Below are 20,255 nucleotides of genomic sequence, written 5' to 3' on the forward strand. Positions count from 1 at the left end.
GTTGCGCAGAATGGCAGACGTCCCGCCAGTGGTCGCACTGGGCGCTTCCGTTGGCCACAGTATGTCCCAAACGGCGACCAACGAAACTGCTCACTAGTGCTGCATTTACCATTCGGAGAGACGGGATAGCTCATAACTACTTTTTCTCCAGATGGTGTTAGTAAGTTAATCGTGAAAACGTCCCAACATTTCCCACGGATGTCCTGAAAAAAAAAAAAAAATTGAACCCGTCGTTCGATGTTGGTGCAGTACTTTTATTCCGCCAGCGTAAAAGGAACGACTCCTGGACTGCCGTGTACTACGGCGAGGTGAACACGGGGCCTGTCGACCACTGGAGCTTCTCTTCTCTGCACAGCCACATCGGAGAAGGCACCACGAGATTCGTGACCAGAGATGATCTCTGGTGCCACGTGACGATATCCAGTCACTTTTGGGAACATACATTTGGCGTTAGCTGCAGAGGATCTTATAATATTAACTCTCATTGGTTGTAAGGTTTCGTGTTTTGGTCGATGTTAATGGCTGTGTTCAATGTTTCTTGAACGTGTTGACCCGCTCTGGTTGTTTATACTCAATATTCACGTAGTCGGACGTGCACTTTTAGAGTTATTTGTGTTCTTCTTCGACTATATTTATACTGTGCCTCATGACTTGCTTAGCGAATGCAAAAAAAAAAAAAAAGTCATTGCTTCGTAGCTCAATTTGGGGCTTCGTCCTATTCTCTACGCTGTTACCGTCGAAAATTGGCCGCCAAAGAAAACCCTCTGGGTCCACTAAATATTGTCGTGTAGGTAGGACAATCTTTTTCGCGGGTATGTCCACACATTGTGCAATTCCAACATCGTGAAATCCCTCTGTTGAGGGCACGCGCCATTTGCGGTAGCCAGTCGATTAGGATCGAAGAGGACGACTTCAACGCACGAGCATCCTGCGCTCCTGTGCGTGAATGTTCCACAGCTCAACTTCTATATGCACCGCGCTGGTCTCACCTCTTCTGGTCGTTGTGCTCTTTGTGATGAACCCGAAACCATAGAGCATTTTTTCTTACATTGCCGCGGTTTCTCTTTAATGAGAGGAAAACACCTCGCGGAGCCAATTCACCGCCTTGGACTTACCCTTTCAATGCCGGTCTTACTTTCGTTTGGTGCCATTTCGCTTGGGTTTACTCACAGGAATTTGGTTACAGCCGTCCACGCCTACGTCTCAGAGACAAGGCGCCTACCCTGTTAGCCGCTGTTTTTCCATGAGTTTATTTGAGCTGTATACACGCGAAAGAAGAGCCTTTTCTTCCAAATTCCCGCATAGTAAGCACTTTTCTTTTGCAAATTCCTATATTTGTTGTGCGATTTTTCTCATCATTTTTTTTTCTCCAAATCTTAGTTTTCTAAATCGGGCACATTAGCACCATTACATCTCCCGATCCTGGCCTATCCCCCAAGTGGGTATGCGCCACTAACAACGGAACAACAACAACTGTCAGCCATCTTCGCTGGGACCCGACGTCCGAATACCTTTGGTGCCTGGCCTCTTTGGTCAAGCTCGAGGCCTAATAAATAGGCGCATCGCCATCCTTCTATTTACACGTGCCTCTACTAGGACGCAACAATATTTTAAAAAACGTCCACTTATAAAACACGAACGACCAAAAATGTAGTCTCTACCCGGGTAATCCGCGGGGGATTCATCATCCTGCAGGTTAGAGCGTAGGTTTTGACAAAAATTAGTGCGGGGCTTTCTTTAAAGAGCATAAATGAAATTGTTTCGGCCCATACCACTAAGTATCGCAAGCCTAAACCGATCGTACCACAAATAAATATGGCTAAGAGGAGGCAAATTGGCTTTCCGGGTGGAAAAAAAAAAGAAGTTAGGAAATGAGTGGTAAAGAGAAGGAAAGCCAAGCTTCCATCAGCAATCCGCAGCGGCAGGAACGGGCCCGCTCAACGGCTTTTATTTTTCACAAGAGTGTACTTTGAACTCCTTTTGACCTTGCAAAAGTAACAGATTTTCGTCTCCAATAATCTTTGACTTGATTGTGGGGTTCAACGCGCCGAAACTCCACAGACGATGAGGCTTTCCGTAGTGGAGGGCTCCGAATTAATTTGGACCACCAGGGATCCTTAACGTGCGCCGAAATCTCGAACACACGGGCGTTTTTGCTTTTCGCATCCATCAGAAAAGTGGCCCCCGCGGACGGGAATTGAACCCGCGACTTTGATTGAGTTCAGAAGGACAACGCTAAAGCCGATGAGCCACCGCGGCGGGCTACCAATAATCTGTTAACGTCTAATATTATGTGAATTTCTATTCTTTCCATTAATTTGACCAGCATAAGAGACTTATCATACATAAACATAGAAAGGATACATAAAGAAGTAAACAAGCTGTACTCACGATTCTGTAGTCTGCTATAATTGCCGTAGGTTTTCCCAATCGGCTCCCAAGCGCCACCTACCTAATACCACAGGTGCCTCGCCTTGGTTGGCGCTCCTCACCTCCGGAGACACCGACGACATACCAAGGCAGACAGAACGGCAGGGCAAGACGGGCAAGACAGAGGCCGGGATAAAACTGCGTTCGAAAAAAGTGCTTTTATTAATAAGGAAGCCCAGCCGGTGCCCCGTTCTTGTGCGCCGACAGTGGATGCGGAAACGAGGTGGCGCTTCACTCCGGCCGGTCGACGGGTCGGAGGTTCGAGCGCGCGCCACATACGCACAGAGTACGTGCAATGCACAGGACGCAGCGAACATGGTAGAGACACGGTGCACGAGACGCTGCAGGTGCCTTCCCGCGCAATGTAGATGCGGGCGAGGAATACCTTTGTATTCCACTTCAAAACTGACGCCGTGGCAGTGCCCCCCGCTCGAAACAAGGTCCTTCTACAGCACTCGGTTCCTTCGTCGCCTTACCAGCCCTGCCTTAGACCGTTTGATTTCGCTCCCTAGCGAGAACGAAGGATGGAAAAGTTGGTAAAATATTGCTTCAGCCTGAACACGAAGTCCAAGAAATGTTTTTATTTGCTTCCACAAGATGGACTGAGTCTGGCACACTTACCTCAAAGCGCTGGTTTGCTTTCGCCAGCATCCCCCCTTTTCGCAACGCCTTTATTCTTGCCCTTTAGTGGTCCCTAACGCTTGTAAAAGGCAGTGTGCCACTTTTTTTTTGCACGGTGCGCCATTAAAAACTAGAAAGTAAGAATTTTTTCCCCACGCGCTGTATGAAAGGCCAGAAAAAAACTTTGGAGGGGGTGGTAAGTACGTTGAAACGCATACGAAGGACGAACGCTAGCGTACAGGTTTTCCACTATCTTTGCCTTTGTTGTTTTGCAAGCGTTGTTCGAACAACATAGGAACGGGCTCGTGCCAAGGTAACATTCCTAAGAGGCAGTACACATTGCTCGTGAGAGGTCGTTGACTCAGAATGACAATGCTTCCTGAATATTTCATTTGGCTAGCACGGCACTTATTACAGGCTTTACTGGCAGACGTTTGAGGGGAGAGCTCATTTCTGCGGTGGCGAGTGTTCTAGAAGGCTCCCTTAGTAACCCAGTTATGCAACAGCGATGTCCCACGAAAACGTCGTGCCAACCACACCCGCCGTTATGGCCACGGCGTACACCAGTGCGCCATAGGAATTTCTCGGTCGCAATTTGCCTCCAACCAACTACTCCTTTTACTCCTTACAACTCAGCGTGTCAGACCTGAGAACAGGCTGCTATTGTGGTCGAAATGAACTGGCCCACAGCGAGCTGAAGGTTCCTTCGTACAGAAGCAAGGAAGCAAAGTCGGCTAACTCGGCACTCTACAAACACAACTTTTCGCTCATAAATGCAGCACTCATATAATTACAACCCGAAGTAACAACCTCATAATTCCTGCTCAGTCAACAAACGACGTCAGTCGCAGCAACGCGTACGGGCTGTGAAAGATACTACACGGTTTTGTGCGGTTTGCGTGTTGTTGTGCAGATGGGATCGCAGGACTGAATGAAGGTGCCAACCACGATTGCGGCAGTGCCAGTTAGCAGTTATCAAAACCTCTCAAAAACCGTCACACAACGTGAAGTGTGCGTTTCTTAACACTTTTTAAAGCTAAATGCACCACCTCATTCTTTCGTTTCGGCAATGAGATTTTTCGCTACAAAAAACCTGTACACATACATATATTGTCTTGTTTCCATTTATTTCCCTGAGGTGCTACGTCTCTGCAAAGATAAAATTTTGTCTCCTCAACGTCACGGCAGACACACATGCACGAGCTCACGCAGAAAGAAAACATACTCTGTGCTTTGCCGGAAATCATGCTTTGCCGGCAAAGCGCCAGCAATCCCCGTGTACTCTTAAAGAAAGGTTTTATTATTTCTACAACAACGACGAAAGTTGTGTGACATGGCTTTTCATCATGAGGACAATCCAAAAACAAATAATGCGCCTTTTTGGGTCACATCGGCGCTTTTTGTGCGGAAGGTGCCACGCGAAATGTGGGCTCGAACTCACCACATTGTTTCGCGCCGGCCTTCTACTATTGTCAAAACTGCAAAACCAGGGGCGGTATTCCCATGTTTTATCCGTTTTGTGTCCGCTTCAAAAGTGTCCGTTTTGATTAAGCCCTGACTGGATAAAAGCGAACACCCGTATGTGACCCCATGCAAGCACGGCGGAGATATGAGGCGCGGCTTCTCGGAGCAGACGATTTGGAGCAGACGATTTTTCGTCGCCTTGTTGTTGGTTCACTGGCGGAACAATAAACACATAAAAGATAGTTTAAAATAGGTTTAGTCATTTAAAATGTGTCTACAACAATAGTTGCGCGAAAGTCAACCCAAAGCCCACCTACAACTGTAAGTGCTGTAAGTACGTCACAATAAAACGGATGCAAAACGGGCGGTTTCAAAAGGGACAAACACGAGAATACCGCCCCAGTTGCGCTGATACTTTCGCTGAATGTACTCCAAACATGCGCTGCACCTTAACGAGCGTTCAGTAAAAAGTCCCCAAAGTTAAGAAGGAGTAATAATAACTAGGCCAGTCATGCTGGCGCGAATAATCTCGGGGCCTTTGCCGCGTGCCCAGTCGGCCATTCGAGAACAGCTTCAGCCAACTCGAAGGACCACACCGCGAAGCGGAGCTTGAACTTGCTATTAGTTCAGCCAGCAGCTCAGCACATTTCAGCGAGCGCGGAAACAGCTGCGCATGCACACCAGCTGCAGCTGATCGGGCAGTGACCTCCCAAGTGGTTCTGGTCGTGTGCGTCGACTATTTTCAGGCCGTCCGCTGGTGCCCTTACGCTGCAAGCTTCCGTGATCGCTTAAAATCTTGTGTCAAACTGCCGGATACCAGGGAAACAGTACGCAGACGGTCTAAATACCCCGACAAAAATGTCTAGCAAACTTTCTAGTTGTGTTCCCGCCGAACAGGCCACTGCGCTGATGCGTTACTAATTGTAATGACGTTCGCAAAAAAAAATAATAATAATTGACGGGGTCAGTTTGTATGCGCGAACTATTTGAAACAGTGCATTCAGACAGTTGCGTAACGTCGGTTGCATATTTTGTGGGCTGCATAATAAAAGTGTGCATTATCGCGTCGACGATAGCGAATTTACACTCGTTTCTTGTCGTTCGGTATACGCTTCGTTGACGTGGTGAAAAAGATTTGTCCGCGTATACTCGGCTTCGATCAGGCGTTCGTTCACTGAACAAGATACACTAGTTGCTTGCAAGCTCGAAAAGGGCAGGATTAAAATAATTCATTGACTTTACATTTTTCCAGACTTAGTCAACAGTGACGGAAGATGTTTACGCTATTCTGTATTTCGGGTTCAAATCTCTGTTCACTGTTACACCGATGCCTTATGAAGTAGGCCTTGGATAAAGTATTAAGCTTTCGAAGGACGGACTGTGGTACTCGCAGCTGGTAGATGTGCCAAGCTGGAGCACTGCCAGTGATTGTTTCGCCCAAGACAGAGCAACCGCGCAAGCTGGAATTTTATCGGGTTTCTTTGCCATGAACACTGTTAGTCCTCCACCCTTGTAGGTTGAGGAATCGTGTAAGCTGTCTCCGCTGAATGGAAATGAATAGAGCCCGAAAGCGTCCCCTCCTGACCCCGTCGAAGACTTCCAACACATTCGTTGTCTCTTCTGTTAACGACCTCGAGGCGCCGGTATAAAAAGGAAGTTATTATGTACAACAGAAGCGGATGGTGGTAGGGAGCACAATATAAAAGTTATAAAAACGCTATTATAAAACACGTGGTGTCTAAGACACGCGTGAACTAGATGATGACATACCTGAGCTCGGAGGCTGCGTGCCGGTAAAAGAACGCGCCCCGTCTCTTGTAACTGGACGCGCATATCAACACACCTCAACGAGAACAAATCCCTTGCGGTAGCCGAGCTTGGTGGCGCCAAGCAATGCAATGCGTCTCGCAGTCAATCAATGAACAATCAGGTGAGCGCATGAATAAACACAAGCAGGACACCCTGCACAACAGCGAGATTACCATTGGCACTGATGCAATGAAAATGCGCTTTCTTTTGTTGCCCATAACCGCCAAAGAGAAGGACCTCGCTTGTATGGCGGTGCAAGTTTTTTTGCACCTCGTGTCTGCCTCTAGCAATCACAGACATGACGATGAAAATATTGGAAAATTTCGCCCATTAGCGAAAATTTTGTTGCGTTTTAGAAACCTTATATTTCAACTACCAAATTCTCTTCATAGCGTGTGATACATTGAAAACGCAGATTGCTCGGCAGCAGGGCGTGTCATTACGCCGAACAATTTGAAAAGGCCAGCATCGGTCACAATCTTCGTGTTTAGCGCCTTATACTAGCCGTCAGCATATCCACATTTCTCATAAAAAAATTTTCCCCAGGTATTTCTCAGAGTTCCGGTGGATGACCATGGCCAGAGGATTCTGACCAAAATTTGCAGCTCCTTAAGGAAAAGCAATCTGTAACCACCCCTCCCACCAGTACCATTTTCATTTTCTTGGCCTGCGTGAGCATTTACATATATACTTAAGAAAAATCTTGCCCTACGTCAGAGGCTTTCATTTTACGACAGTACCTAAAAACTGGTCAATGTTCTTTCGAGTGGCTATGGGCTTCCATTTGGTTGCAGAATTGGCTGCGCGGAGCTTCGAAATCTCCCCTCAGAGAGTTGACCCATTTCTTCCTTTTCAGATGACCACGTTCGCTCACGCCATGCTCTTATTGAGTACGTCGGGTGCGCTCACTTAAAACGGACAAACGCCAGCGATGAGAGGAAGAGGAAAGCATCGCTCGTGCATATTGCCTCACGCAGAGAAATCGAGGCCGCCACTACCCGCTTGAATGCGCCAGCCTCCGGTCGGCAGCGCAGCAGCCCGTGATAAAGCCCGCAGTAACTATTGGTAATAAAATAGTGCCTCTTTTGTGTACGACAACAACGACATAGAAGGCAGTTTTGCGGGTTATCGCCTGCGACCAAGCAAACGGCAGAGTTCCGCGCGCTCTGAGCTCAGCGGTTGAGTCGATAGATACGAGGTGAGCCGGGAAAACGTTGTCTGGTTGAATGCAATGGGAATTTACGGCCGACCTTCCGGCACCGGAAATAAAGGCTACGGTGAGCGGATGAGCCCATATTTTCATGGGCTACTGAAATAACCAGCTGTGCCCTCCTCCTGGGGTTACTGCATTTTGGGCAGCGCTATTCTGCTTACGTCATTGGATATACATGCGCTAAATAGCCATGAATCGAGCTTGCTGCCAAAGCAGTTGCCCTAATTTCTGTATAACCACCGCGGCGCAGAATGCACAATCGGTTTAGCAAACTATCGTTCACCAGCCGCAGAATATATCAACACACACGCACAGAACGAACACAGGCAGCCTATCTCGAATTTTCTTCGCTTCTAGCAGTAAAGAGACGACGAAGGCAAACAGAATTTTTGGCTTAGCAAAACGACCGGGCCCTCCATGGATTCCTCGGCGTTTGTTGTACGACAAAAGCTCCTCACATGCCTAGAAAGCAGGTAAGTAGCTGTTTAGTTCATTGGAGAAGCTGTTCGCAAACTCTGCAAACCCGCTCACCAAAATTTGTGGCAACACAAACCGCGGAACGTAAAATTCGCCACAGCGGGGCCGCCTGTCTTCCTGCTTCCGTCATTTTCTCATCCGATATAGGGCAGTCGACAGCGGGGCATCCAGGCAGGTCCACAATCGATAGAGATCTAATTGTTTTCTTTTGTTTTGTCTTAGTGTCCCTTTAAGAGAATGTGGAAGAACCCGCACAAGGAAGCTGTTGCGGCTGTGTCGTGTGCAGGAAGTCGTCTGCGCGGAACTTTGCCGTTCGCCTGACGCCGGCCGTATACGCTGAGGAAGACTTGAGATTAAAGGGTGACATTGACGGAGGTGGCTGTAGTAGATGGCCACGGCAATCGTTGGGCCCCCATGTCGTCACTGTAGGTAACCTGGTGCGATCGTCCGTGCTACGTGCATCGTGCAAGGTGATGGTGGCCGCAGAAAGACGCGCTATCTTGACGCCACTGGAGTAACCCCGACAGATAGTGCTGTCGCGAGTGAAGAATATCACCCTCCTACTGGACATTCTTTCCTTGAGAGATTGAATGCTGGCAGAGAACGAACGAGACCGCTGCTCATTGGTAGCCTCAGTGGGGAGAACTCACCTTCGCCTTAAACCGCCCATTACTTGAAATCTCAGAATAAGAGAAAAAGAGGCTCAGATCTTACGAAAGTTAGCTGCATTTTTTTATCGTTAAGCTGAACGGCTTACCTAGTTATATTTTTAAACAACGTATACTTCCTTACTCCTATCACATTGTATAGCTTTTGCGGATGTCCTCTGATTTCAGCCATCTGCCCATTCGCTTTTCAATCCCCGACGGATGCCTGTTTTCATTAATGTTGCACTCTCAAAGTGTATGCCGTTACGGCTAACATAGCCTTCAGAATATTAAGTTTTCTTGCTTCGTGATTATGCGTGGGACAGCGGTTAATTCTCATGAACGGATGGCCTGACTTTTGATTTTGAAATTTTTTCGGCAAACATATATGCTGCGCAGCGCGTTCAGTCGGCAAACTCCAGTGACTTCAGTGTTGAGCAATGGCGGAAGTAAAGAAAAAAACTCCATTTTACAAGATTGTAAGCGTATGGTAGTACGGCGTAAGACTGAATATCCTATGGTATTAGTGCAGCTGCAGTGCTTGCATTTGATTTCTCTAAAAGGCAGTGACAAGTTCTGTGAAAACCCGCACGCACTACTAGTTGGCGTTTCACTCTCACGCTTCCAGAACCTGAAGCGCACTAACACCAGTGCGTGCTTCAGGCCTCCAACGACGTGCTGCCTGCACCGAGGACAGCCCGCCGATACACCAGAAAAAAAAAAAAAACTGCACTTGTGGAGATGGTAAAACAACGGCCATCCGTGGTGGATGACCCTGATGACAGGTAACATGACCGCACACTCTGGCATGCATTCACGCAAGCACACATCCACACGCACATCCACAGGGGTCAATGAAAGGCCCGCACGAAAAGGCATCTGTGTTGCGGCGAGCGTTTCACACCCAGTACTGGTTTTTCCTGAGCACGGTGGTCGGCGCCGAAAAGCGGACGTCCCCGTTCCAGTCGTCGCTCTCACTGGCTCCTTCCGAGGGCGTCTTGGCCGCCTCGACGTGTCCCAGCGGCGTCACCTTGCACGTGGGCACCGCGGGACTCACTTCGGCGGGAACCCCACCGGCGTACGGTGGCGGCGGCAAGCAGTCCACGTCCTCGTGCACGGCGGGCGCTCGCTCGCTGCTGCTGCTCGACGGTGACGTGGGCGGTGGCGCCGGGGGCGCCGGCAGGTCTTCGGGAAAGGCCTCCCGGGGCGCACCCCGCGACGACTGCGTGCTGCCTCCGGACTTGTCGCTGCCGCCGCGCCGAGAACGGCACGCGCCGCACGCCACTCCGACCACGGCGACGACGGTGAGCAGCAGCAGCACCCCGGCCGCGACGCCGATCACCACGAGGTGCTCGTTGGTGAGCAGGGGCTCCCGCGGACCGGTCTCCACCACGCCCGGCGGCCGGTCGTCCGAGGTCTCACTCGTGTTCTCGGCGCTGGACGACGTCGCCGTCACCATCGGAGTCAGCGGCGTCGCAGCGGGAGAGCTGCCGGTTTCCACTTGCACCAGGAACCGACTGCTCCCCGGCTGGACTCCAGGTGCGGTCAGTTCGAAGTCGAAGTGGTCGACGCCGGATGTATCCGCTGTGCCGTCCTTACGGTGGGCCCTGTAGAAGACGGTCTCGTTTAGCACGTCCTCGTGTGTGAAGTGCTGCACGGCTGTCTGTGAGGTGCCGTTGGAAAGTAACAGGAGCCCGTGGCTTGGCTGCTGGACGACGCTGTACCTGCAGGCGTATTTTACGTGCGTGAAGTGCCGAACAAAGCAAGTCAGAGCACATCGGTGCCTGTCGTGGCAAATTCTTCGAACAGCCAGAACTTAGTCAGCCACCGCAACAAATGGATGCAGTCTTAAATCATTTACCCTTTTTGTTCACGGTGTTCTTGAACTGAACACCGTTCGCCATGTTTCCTTATTAAAAACAATTAGAAAACCAAAATTAGGGTGCGAACACTCCAAGAAATCATAGCTGGTCGGCCTTTTTATTTTAAACGCAACAGGACGACAAATTATTACGTGACCAGATGTGCGAATTTGGTGAATGACGAGGCCCAGCATGCGATTTGAGAGAAAAATATAACCTGCGCAGAGATAACAGCGCCGCAAATGCACGTTTTGCGCTGTTGTCCCTGTATATGTTCCATTCCTTTTTACTCGCTGCCAAGATTCCACTCCAACAAACATGCAAAGGCGTCAAATGAATGACTCACCTGGGATTTCCATTTGAACGTGCCGCCAATTTCGATGCATCCAAATGGTCAATAGTGATAAGTGCCGAGCGGCCAGCCACTGCCTGCAGTGGGCGCTGTCTGACGAGAGCCTCGACGCTTACGTTCACTTTCCGCATGACGACTTCGCTGGGCCCGCAGCTCAGTGCTATAGTGAACGAGTCCCTGGAGCCGCTGAGGTCATGCTGCTCGTACACCACAAGACCCTGCTCCAGATCGCCTTGTGTAAAATCGTCCACAGCGGCCCCATCAGGGAACACCAAGTGTCCAAGGTGCGGCGGGGTGGTGACATTGTAAACGAGATCGTCCATGTCGGCGTTAGTCCATGCACCGAACACTGCTGGCGTAAGCACTGCCCTAAGGTCCCCTTGTTGTAAAACGAGCTGTGTACCGTTTGCCACACGCACTTCCACGGGCTCTACATTTGCAGTGAGTATGAATGGTTTGCTGGGGTGAACGCCGTCATCTACAACGAGATTAAAGGTGATGGTTGTCGTTGTTGGAGATCCATTATGGACCAGATAAACGAGCCCGTCATCGACATCCTTCTGCGTGAAATTTGACACTACTGTGCCGGCATCTCGGAGGACAACAGTTGCGACACGGTTATCGTCATGTTTTGTCACTCTGTAAACAATCTGGCTCGGTGCGCCATCGTCGTCGGTCGTCCTAAGGACCTCCCGAGTAATGGCAGTCCTGTATCCGCGGGCAACGCGGATCACAGGGGAAGGCGTTTCCAAAGTAAACTGTTTGTCATTCACTGGTTCCACTGCCACCTTCAGCGTGCTGTTGTGCAGTGCCATGTCTTCGTGGCCACCTTCAGCAACTGCCAAGAACAGGCCAACGCCAAAGGAATCTTCCAAGGTCTCAGAATCGTCATGTACGTACACCACACGGTCCAAGCTGTGCGCTGACATGCACACTGGCACGCTGGCGTTCTTGTGGTCCACTTCCAGCCATCCTCTCAGAGGCTGCGTTAGCAGGCAAACACGAATCCTCGGAGGAACGTCAGGCTTGCCACGCCAAAGTGCTTCCAGCGCCCCCACGTCCAGGGCAGAGGATAGCGGCACCCTTCCTCCCTCGGAGACACGAAGTTGGCCGAGAACAGAAGCCAGGGAGTCGTCCAGAGCAATACGAATGGCAAAGAGAACATTCTTCACATGAACAGCGTTGGCAGTCTCCAGGTCGACAACAAAGGAGTCATACTCGACTGGTGCGGTCATCGGAGACCTATGTTCGTACAGGACTAGGTAGTTATTGATATCTGTCTGCGTGAAGCGGCTCAGCTGGGCAAGGGACCCGTCGTTGGGGTTTTCACGCAGGAGTCTGCCCAGTCGCGGAGCACGGACAACCACGAAAGACACGTCACGTGCGTGGTCTCCGGTTCGGGCGAGCAGATGGTCCCGCGTGATGGACTGCTGGCTTCCTGGAAGAACGCTGAGCGTCTTGTTGTGTTCGAGGCGAATCTTGAGCGATCGAGCGTTTACCGTGAACACATGGGGCGATCCCTGGTTAATACCGTCCGTTACTTGAAACTTGAAACCCCCTGCCGGTGAACCTGGGAGGGGAAGAACAAACGCTCGATCACCATTATATTGAAACGGTACCTTGATTTGACGTGTTAAACGAGCTAGGCATTGGCAAGTAACGGTGGAAATTCACGCGCAGCCTTTCCTAAAAAGATGTATTCTCGAAACATGCACTCTTAGTGCACGTGCAATTAAATAGCGGGCCAAAGCTAAGAGCGGCCGCGAAACCGTGAATACTAGGAATAATGACGCGACAGCTTGTGGCCACTCAATTCCGCGATAAGATCGTTAACCGGAAGCCCGCTATCGCAACCGCTCAGAAGGACTACACGTAACGATATTCGACGAATGCAGGTTTTTTTCATGTTTCGCCGACGACCATGCTAGTGCTCTAGTCGAACGTACACTACGATATGCGACGCACATTAGTGCAGGTGCGTTTATACGCTACGAACGGTGCCCGGCTCAGGAGGCGGGTACCTACACCCACCGGTGTGCACGAAGACGACCACTCCCCGGTTGAGCTGGTCCTGCGTGAAGGACAGCAGCGGAGTCTTGGTGTCGTTCCTCAGGGCCACGTATCCGTTGCTGGGTGTCGATATGTGGAAGCGCAGTTGGGACGCCTCCGAGTCGTCGTCCATTGCCGCCAGGTGCGTGGCCGAAATGGGGGCCACGGCGCCTTCCCACAGGTCGAGGCCGGTGTTGTTGGCGATGTAGGGGGCCTCGTCGTTGACGGGAGCGACCGACACGTGCACAGTGCCCGGCAGGCTCTCTCGGCCCGCGCCCCGGGCCACCACCGTGAACCAGTCCCTGAGCGTCTCGCTGCCGTCGTGCGTGTACTTCAGTTCGCCAGCCTCGAGCTGTTCGGGGCTGAAGGCCAGAGACGACAGGCGGCCATGCTGCGGAGGCTCGACGACCAGGAGCTGCGGCAGGAGTTGGCGCAGGGGGCCCGCGCTGATGTGCGAGCCGTCGAGCATGGCTTGTCCGCCCTCCTGCACGCTCACATTTCCCGTCTCGAGAAGGATGACCTGGGGCACCACGCGGACGGGCAGCTCGAGGCGCTCGCGAGAAGCGATGCCGTTGGACACGTCGAGAACCAGGCTGTCCTCGCTGCCGTTTCCGGTGTGCTGGTACCGCACGATGCCGGCGTTCACATCGGCCTGAGTGAACGCGCTCGCGGCGTAGTCCCCCAGCAGGAGCCGTCCGTACAGCGGCGGCTGGACGACGCTGAAGCTGATGTTGGACGGATCGAGGGCCTGGTGCGTCACCAGCAGGGTCGACGCATTCAGAACGGCCACCTCACCTGTGCGACCAAATTTCATCGGTTCACGTGAGAAACAGCATTACAGTCAAACCTCGTTATATCGAACAGTGCGCGAACTGTGAAATAGTTCGATATAACCGAAATTCGATATATAAAATTTGATCAAAAACGCGTCAAAATGCAGCGCGATTCAATCATAGGCCGCGACACCGGAATGTTTCTGGCTCTGGCGTCCAGGAACCACCTGTGGAGCGATCTTTCGACGTCTTGGAAGGCTGGTTTCCGAACACGGCGTGCACCGCAGTGCTCCCTTTGTCCCGCTTTCGCCTTGATGTCACCTTTCGTCTTGAGCAGCGTGCTCAACGTACTCCGCGGTATATTGTACGCTGCGGCAACGCTGGACTTCTGTCTCTCCTTTTTCGACGCGGCAGATGATTTCCAGCTTGGTCGCAAACGTCAGTGACGTTCGTTTTTTCACGTTTGCCGCCATCACCACGCCGCACGCGGCTGACACAGCGCCTTGCAAACAGTCACGTAACTGCGCTAACAGTGTCCGCTAGTTTAAACCACGCACGACGCTGAAGAGTTCGTTAAGGCGTTGAGGCTTGAGCTTATCGACTGAAACAAGACAAGACGATGACGGAAGCTGATGAACAACGACTGAACCAACTGGTGAACCGGCTGAGCCTGAGTCAGCCAACTGCGTATGCCGCCTAGCCTGAATGATGCTACCGGCGCCTCAGGCATGCGTTTGAGTCGCAAACGCCTGCTGCGCCACCGCTATTCTCCCCTGCGTTGCGGGAAAGCCTGCCGCCTGTCTCCGGAGCGCGCGTTTTCGGCCGGCGCTGAGTTGGATATATCCATTTCTTAGCCGACCGAGTTCGATACAGAAAATTAAAAATGCATGTAATTCTTTTTAAAAACTGACAATGGTTCGATATAAGCAATAGTTCGATATACCCGTGTTCGATATAACGAGGTTCGACTGTACAGCAATCGGAGGCTATTGCTTGTTGACAACATCGCAAACCCGTGGCAACATTACGGGCGCCCACAAAGACAGCATACGTGGTGTTTAACTGGCAAGCAATGCGCACATAAAATGCTGGAAGCGCTAGCTCACCCGTTCTTACGCACTTCAGGAGGGGTGAATGCTGGTAAGGAATCACGCAAACGAACAGTATTACAGACACTTACACGATTGAGAAAGTGATAAAAGGAGCGGGAATTGTTGTGACCGGCTGCTCAGCGGGATCGAATAGCTGAGGCTGACTGGCGAATGTAACACACACTGACCGGTCGCCAGCTCAGACCGGCTCTGAAAAATGTTATAGAAATCTTGCTGCCCCTACACTAACATTGTGATCGAACAAGCAACCAGGAAACGCAATAAGAGGTGACGTTCGCCGAGTTCATACAGAATCATCTAGGTTAATGCTTCTCCTGAGGAAAGCGGTACCCCCCGAGAGAGAAATCGGAAGATATCCCTCCGAACGTTGGCCAGGGGTGCAGAACATACACTTAATTAATAGCGTAAAGACACATGGCGTTACGGATCGTCAGCTTTAGATTATATCCACGAGCTTCGAGTTATGTCGAGGCATCCTAAATAGGAACTCCCATAGCTATCGGAACTTCTGAACTGCGTCGCGCAGCGATGTGGGCCAGAATAAGCGCCTGACATTTTACTTTTCTCAAGCACCGACCAGGCGGAGTCGATTGTATTTGCACTGTTTAAACCACAGGAATCTAGTTATTGGACCGGTGAGGAGCGAGCGAGGCCTCGCCTGAACTCACCTTGACAAATTAGGCTTGAAATGATTCTTCTGGCTGTTTGCATGCAACCGGTCTCGATAGCGTTATCTATGAGCAGTTAGTTTGCACCCCCCCCCCCCCCCCCCCACTTCTTTTCTCTAAGCAAACGGTATACGAACTACTTGAGCGTTCGGCAAAGTCACTCGGCATAGACCGATTATGATGCCTTGTGTACCCTTAGTAATACACTATATGGGTACCCTATGTGCGAAAGTGTGGAGCGTCGTTCATCCGTCTCACCCTTCCTGCCCACACCCACAACAACGGTGGAAAAGCAGTCTCCGCGTACTGTATAGAGTTTAGTCCGTCTAGCAGTGTGGGTGCCCCTCACCGTGGTCGACGAACAGGGTGGCGTTGCGCAGCACCTCGACGGGCTCCCAGAAAGTGTCCGGGTAGACGGTGAAGCGGAACCTCTCCGGCGCCGACGTCGTGTCCCCGAGAAAGGCCACGAAGCCGAACCAGTCCTGGTACGCCGCCGCGGGCGCAGAGTCGTGGCTGCCATCCACGCTCTCGTACTCCACCTGCGTTCAGCGAGGGCGGCCACGGGAGCTCAAAAGTGCGCTGCAGGTGCCAAGAATTGAGTAGAGAGTGTTGGGCAAGTTGGTTTATGGCTAGGGAAAAAGGCTTAGCGCGGAGATGCCGAGAACAGTGACCAGACGGGGGTCCAAAAGGGCGGGAGCCCGTCCCATCTGGTCATCGTCCGTGAGTCTGCACAAACGGTCTTCCATAACTTCAGCAATTTTCATAATTGCTGCCATTCCCCAATCGCTAGCTTTCGAGACCCTCACGGTTTGTCGCAGGAAACAAGTGCGTCACTGGAGCGCACGTTGTTTATGATTCGAAAAATTGTTATATATTATGAGAGCTGATATTATGCTTTTTAAAACAGAACAGTACATGACCATTCGATGGCGCTGATCACTGAGCACTGAACAAAAATTCAGGGAAGCTATCACTCACGCGCAAGACTTGAATGGCGAAGCTTGTTCTAGGTGGCAATTGCCGGACACATTGTTAATTTTCGGTATCATTGCTTATTTGCATATTTGCGGTCATCGGTATCAGCAGCATTTTGTCTTGAGGGGTGCGAACCTATTGTATTGAGGGGAAAGAGAGAGAGGGCAAGGGGGCTGGGCAATTGTTCTAAGGTTGCTTGGGGGAAGGGGGGGGGGCGAGTGCCCCTCTAGAACCTCCCTGCCGACGCCCATGGTTGCGGTGCTTGTAATCGTCGTCATAGGCATCGAATAGGTGGTCATCACCTTCGCGGCGAGTGGTGGATGCAAAGTCATCCTCAGCATTGTAGACTTCCGCCAGCTCTTCGTCATCGACTCGAGGCAGCGGTGGCAGGATCTGCAAGTCGTCTCGGGAAGGAGTGGCACACTAGTAGCCATGTCTCCAACTATGAACAATGGTTTCTAGAGAATGCGGTGCTGGTTTGAAGGTGGTGGTCGGTGGTGGCTTGTCAACTTTTCGTGAGGAGGGGGTAATGTGCGGCGTTCGAGGAATTAGTGTTCGAGGATATCTTTATTTTTGAGAGAGCGAGAGCGAGAGCGAGAGAGAGAGAGAGAGAGAGAGAGAGAGAGAGAGAGAGAGAGAGAGAGAGAGAGAGAGAGAGAGAGAGAGAGAGAGAGAGAGAGAGAGAGAGAGAGAGAGAGACTCTATAATGTGGGCTGGAGAGGTCAGCTCTGCTAGCGCAGCGCTTGCTACGCCAGATGGGGATGATTACAATGCAGTGAAGTGAATGTGAGAGATTGGGAAGCCAACAATGAAAGAGAAAACAAAAGTTAAATAAAAAAAATTGGCACGCAATGAAATACAAGAAAAAAAAACGCTAAATAAAGGTAAGTAAAGAAGTAGAGCGAATGGTGCCAGGGAAGCGCAGAGCGCCCAACAACAAGAAGGAGAAAAAACGCGCATGACGATGCAAACGTGTACAGATGCACCGCTTCCTTTTTTTAGCGAGGATACTTTCGTCCTTATCTATCGAATTGGATGCAGTCAGGAAATGTCGAAGTGGCCGGACCCTCCCAGCGGATATCCACCTCTGCGTGCTATTGACCCTCTCTGTAAATTCCGTTTTCCACCCGACCTAAAAAAATGGTCGGGTGGAAATGGCCAGCAGCGGCATCCACAGCCGCTGCTGGCTGAGCGAGCGGTGCGCAGGCGGGTTGGGCTGCCCGGGGAGACCCTGGGGGATGGGGGCGGGGGCGGCCATGCGCACAATTCAAGAATTACAAAGTTTTCTCTAGTCCAGAATCCCACAAAAAACGCAGCGAAATGTCTGTCTCTAAAGATGAGCCATTGTTGTTGGCCCAAGAAAGTGACACAACTGAAACCTTGCTCCACGTCGTACACGAGACAGGCAGTTAGCCGCTGTTGCTCGCACAACGACAAAGCGAGGGCAGATACGCAACAAATGCTCGGTAGTCTCGCGCACAGCGCACACGGGGCACAGTGGTGAATCCTCCCACCCTATTTTATACTTGAAGCTTCGGGTGTGAGCCACGTTGAGACGCAAACGATGCAGTGCACCTTCAGACGCTTTGCTTAGGTCGGGCGGAACACGGAATTTACAGAGAGGTCCAATGCCATGCAGAGGTGGATATGCGCTGCGAGGGCCCTGCTGCTTCAACATATGCTCATCCCCTCCAGTTCGATAGATAAGGGAACAATCATCCTCGCGAGAGAAAGGAAGCTGCGTCGTGTTACGCAGAGAGTGGCCAGCGCTGGCAGCAGCATCAGATATTATATGTCCTTCTATTCCCGAATGACCAGGAAGCCATTGAAGCATGATGTAATGGCCCGCGCGCACTACCGCTGTGTGGATTTCACTGATTTCACACACAAGCTTACTGAAGTGGTTGGACAGCCTCCTTAGAGGTTGCAAAGCACGCCGCGAGTCTAAGAACATCACCCATCGCCGGGCATGTTTTTCGCCAATGAAATGAAGGGCAGCCCTTATGGCCGCTACCTCAGTAGCGGTGGAGGATGTTTTGGGGCTCAGTTTTTTTTTCCTGATTGTGCACTGTACCGACGGAATCCACACGCCAATGCCGGATGATTCTGCGTTCACTGAGCCATCCGCACAGAATGGAACTCTCCTTATGGTGACACTGGAGTGTCGCAGGGGAACGCCCGGTAGATATGCGCGTGGGCGTCAGCATGAGCCACCTCATTCCCGTCCAGAGACTCATGTCCCGAGGTCCAGCGAATGTAGAGGTATAAGGGGGGTTAGAGATGGTGTGTAGGATTCGGAGTGTTAAGATAGCAATGTGGCGGGCGGTGTAACGGCGACAGGCAGCTTGCGAATCTGTGACTATGGGGATAATGCCTTCATATGTAGTGGCTGAGGCCATTTCGATTACTTCTGCAGTTTTGGTGTCGTTGCCAATTACTGTTGCGGAAGTCAATTGAATTCCTTGGTGGTCTACGGTTGTAATTGCGAAGGCTGTTCTAGTGCCATATTTGGCGGCTTCAACGTAGCGGGTGTTTCGGGGCTTGAATCCAAGCATGTTACGAAGCATTCGGATGCGTGCCTGTCGGCGACCCTGGTTATGAACGGGGTGCCTATTCTTGGGGATTGTGGCAACGGAGGTGCAGTTACGTAGTTCTAGGAAGATGCGTTGGCGGGGGTTGCGGCTGTCAAGAAGTTGGTAGCCGAGGCGACGGGAAAGGTGACAGCCAGTGTATGGGAGCTTGAGCCATTTAATCTGGTTGACATGATGGCCTTTCCGAAGTTCGTCTTAGGTGTTATGAATTCCCATCTATAGAAATTTGGCAGTGGAAGTTGTCGGGCGAATCTCTAGTGCTAATTTATAGTCTTGCCGGATGATTATGTCTAGCTTTTGGATTTCACCATTTTTGAGAGCTAAAGCAACTGCGCGAGCCGGAGACACGGCTGTGCCGCGAGGCTCGCGGTAACGAGCGTTCGCCTTTTTTTCTCTCTTTGAGGTTTTTTCCAGTTGTTTTGCTTGAGCCACTGAGCGTGCCGGGGACGCTCGGCGGTGTCCGCGAGGTACGCGCTCACGAGAGCTCGGCATCTTCTTGATATTTTCCACAGCAACGGAGAACTTACGGCCAGTACCAACAGCTCAGCTGTCAAAAAAAAACGTAAACTGCAGCGTACTCACTGATAGCTAATGATTGTTGCAAACTGAAGAATACGGCAAGCGCATTACGTAGGAAATCCCGGGGGAAACGACACTAAACGGAGTTTGAAGACATCCCCTTTTTTACTCACCGAAGCGGACGGGGGGGGGGGGGGGGGTAGGAAAGGAACGGAAGAAACACCCATTCATGCCGCCGTAATCCAACATTGAAGTTGGTTAAAGTAATGCGACAGCACTACAGTAAAACCTCGCTGTAACGAAGTTGAAGGGGGGTCGTAATTACGTCGTTATAACCACTACTGCATTTCTACCGACTATTTACATGCGAGAGAGGATGTACTCATCACCGAAACTCACGGCAGCCCGCCAAAACAAGAAAAAGAAGCTAAAAAAAAACAGCAAAGGATTGTTACTTTATTCACGCCAAACGGCAGATCCATGGTCATTCGACAGCCCACGTAGCTGGCGGCTCAGTTCGCAAAGAAAAAGCCCTTGATAGATTTCTGGCTCGTCTTCTTCAGGCGAATTATGGCTTTTTCGGCTGCAGCCGCGATTTCGAGCCCGCCCTCGCCGTCATCGTGAGCACCAAATAAGCGCCGCAGCAGGTCTGCCGCATAGAGTGGCTGGAGGAACATCTAGGCACTCTACCGC

General features: G+C 51.2%; 1 protein-coding gene across 2 annotated transcripts in view; it reads right to left on the minus strand.

Annotated features, from left to right (window-relative positions):
* Positions 1 to 2,554: 2,554 nt before the first annotated feature.
* The window catches only part of LOC144170586 (chondroitin sulfate proteoglycan 4-like), a 122,568-nt gene continuing 104,867 nt past the window's right edge, over positions 2,555 to 20,255 (minus strand). The window contains exons 12-15 of one of the 2 annotated variants that reach the window (XM_077700473.1): positions 15,827 to 16,016; positions 12,907 to 13,719; positions 10,870 to 12,445; positions 2,555 to 10,385 (exon numbers count right to left, since the gene is read on the minus strand). In XM_077700473.1, the coding sequence (XP_077556599.1) occupies positions 9,560 to 10,385; positions 10,870 to 12,445; positions 12,907 to 13,719; positions 15,827 to 16,016 (3,405 nt within the window). In that variant the 3' untranslated portion in view covers positions 2,555 to 9,559. Of the gene's footprint in view, positions 10,386 to 10,869; positions 12,446 to 12,900; positions 13,720 to 15,826; positions 16,017 to 20,255 lie in introns of both variants that reach the window. The other variant, XM_077700472.1, reaches the window with a different exon arrangement.

This window comes from Haemaphysalis longicornis, unplaced genomic scaffold (assembly GCF_048455015.1).
Source record: "Haemaphysalis longicornis isolate Haplotype H1 unplaced genomic scaffold, Haemaphysalis longicornis Haplotype H1 scaffold_2, whole genome shotgun sequence".
NCBI lineage: Eukaryota > Metazoa > Arthropoda > Arachnida > Ixodida > Ixodidae > Haemaphysalis > Haemaphysalis longicornis.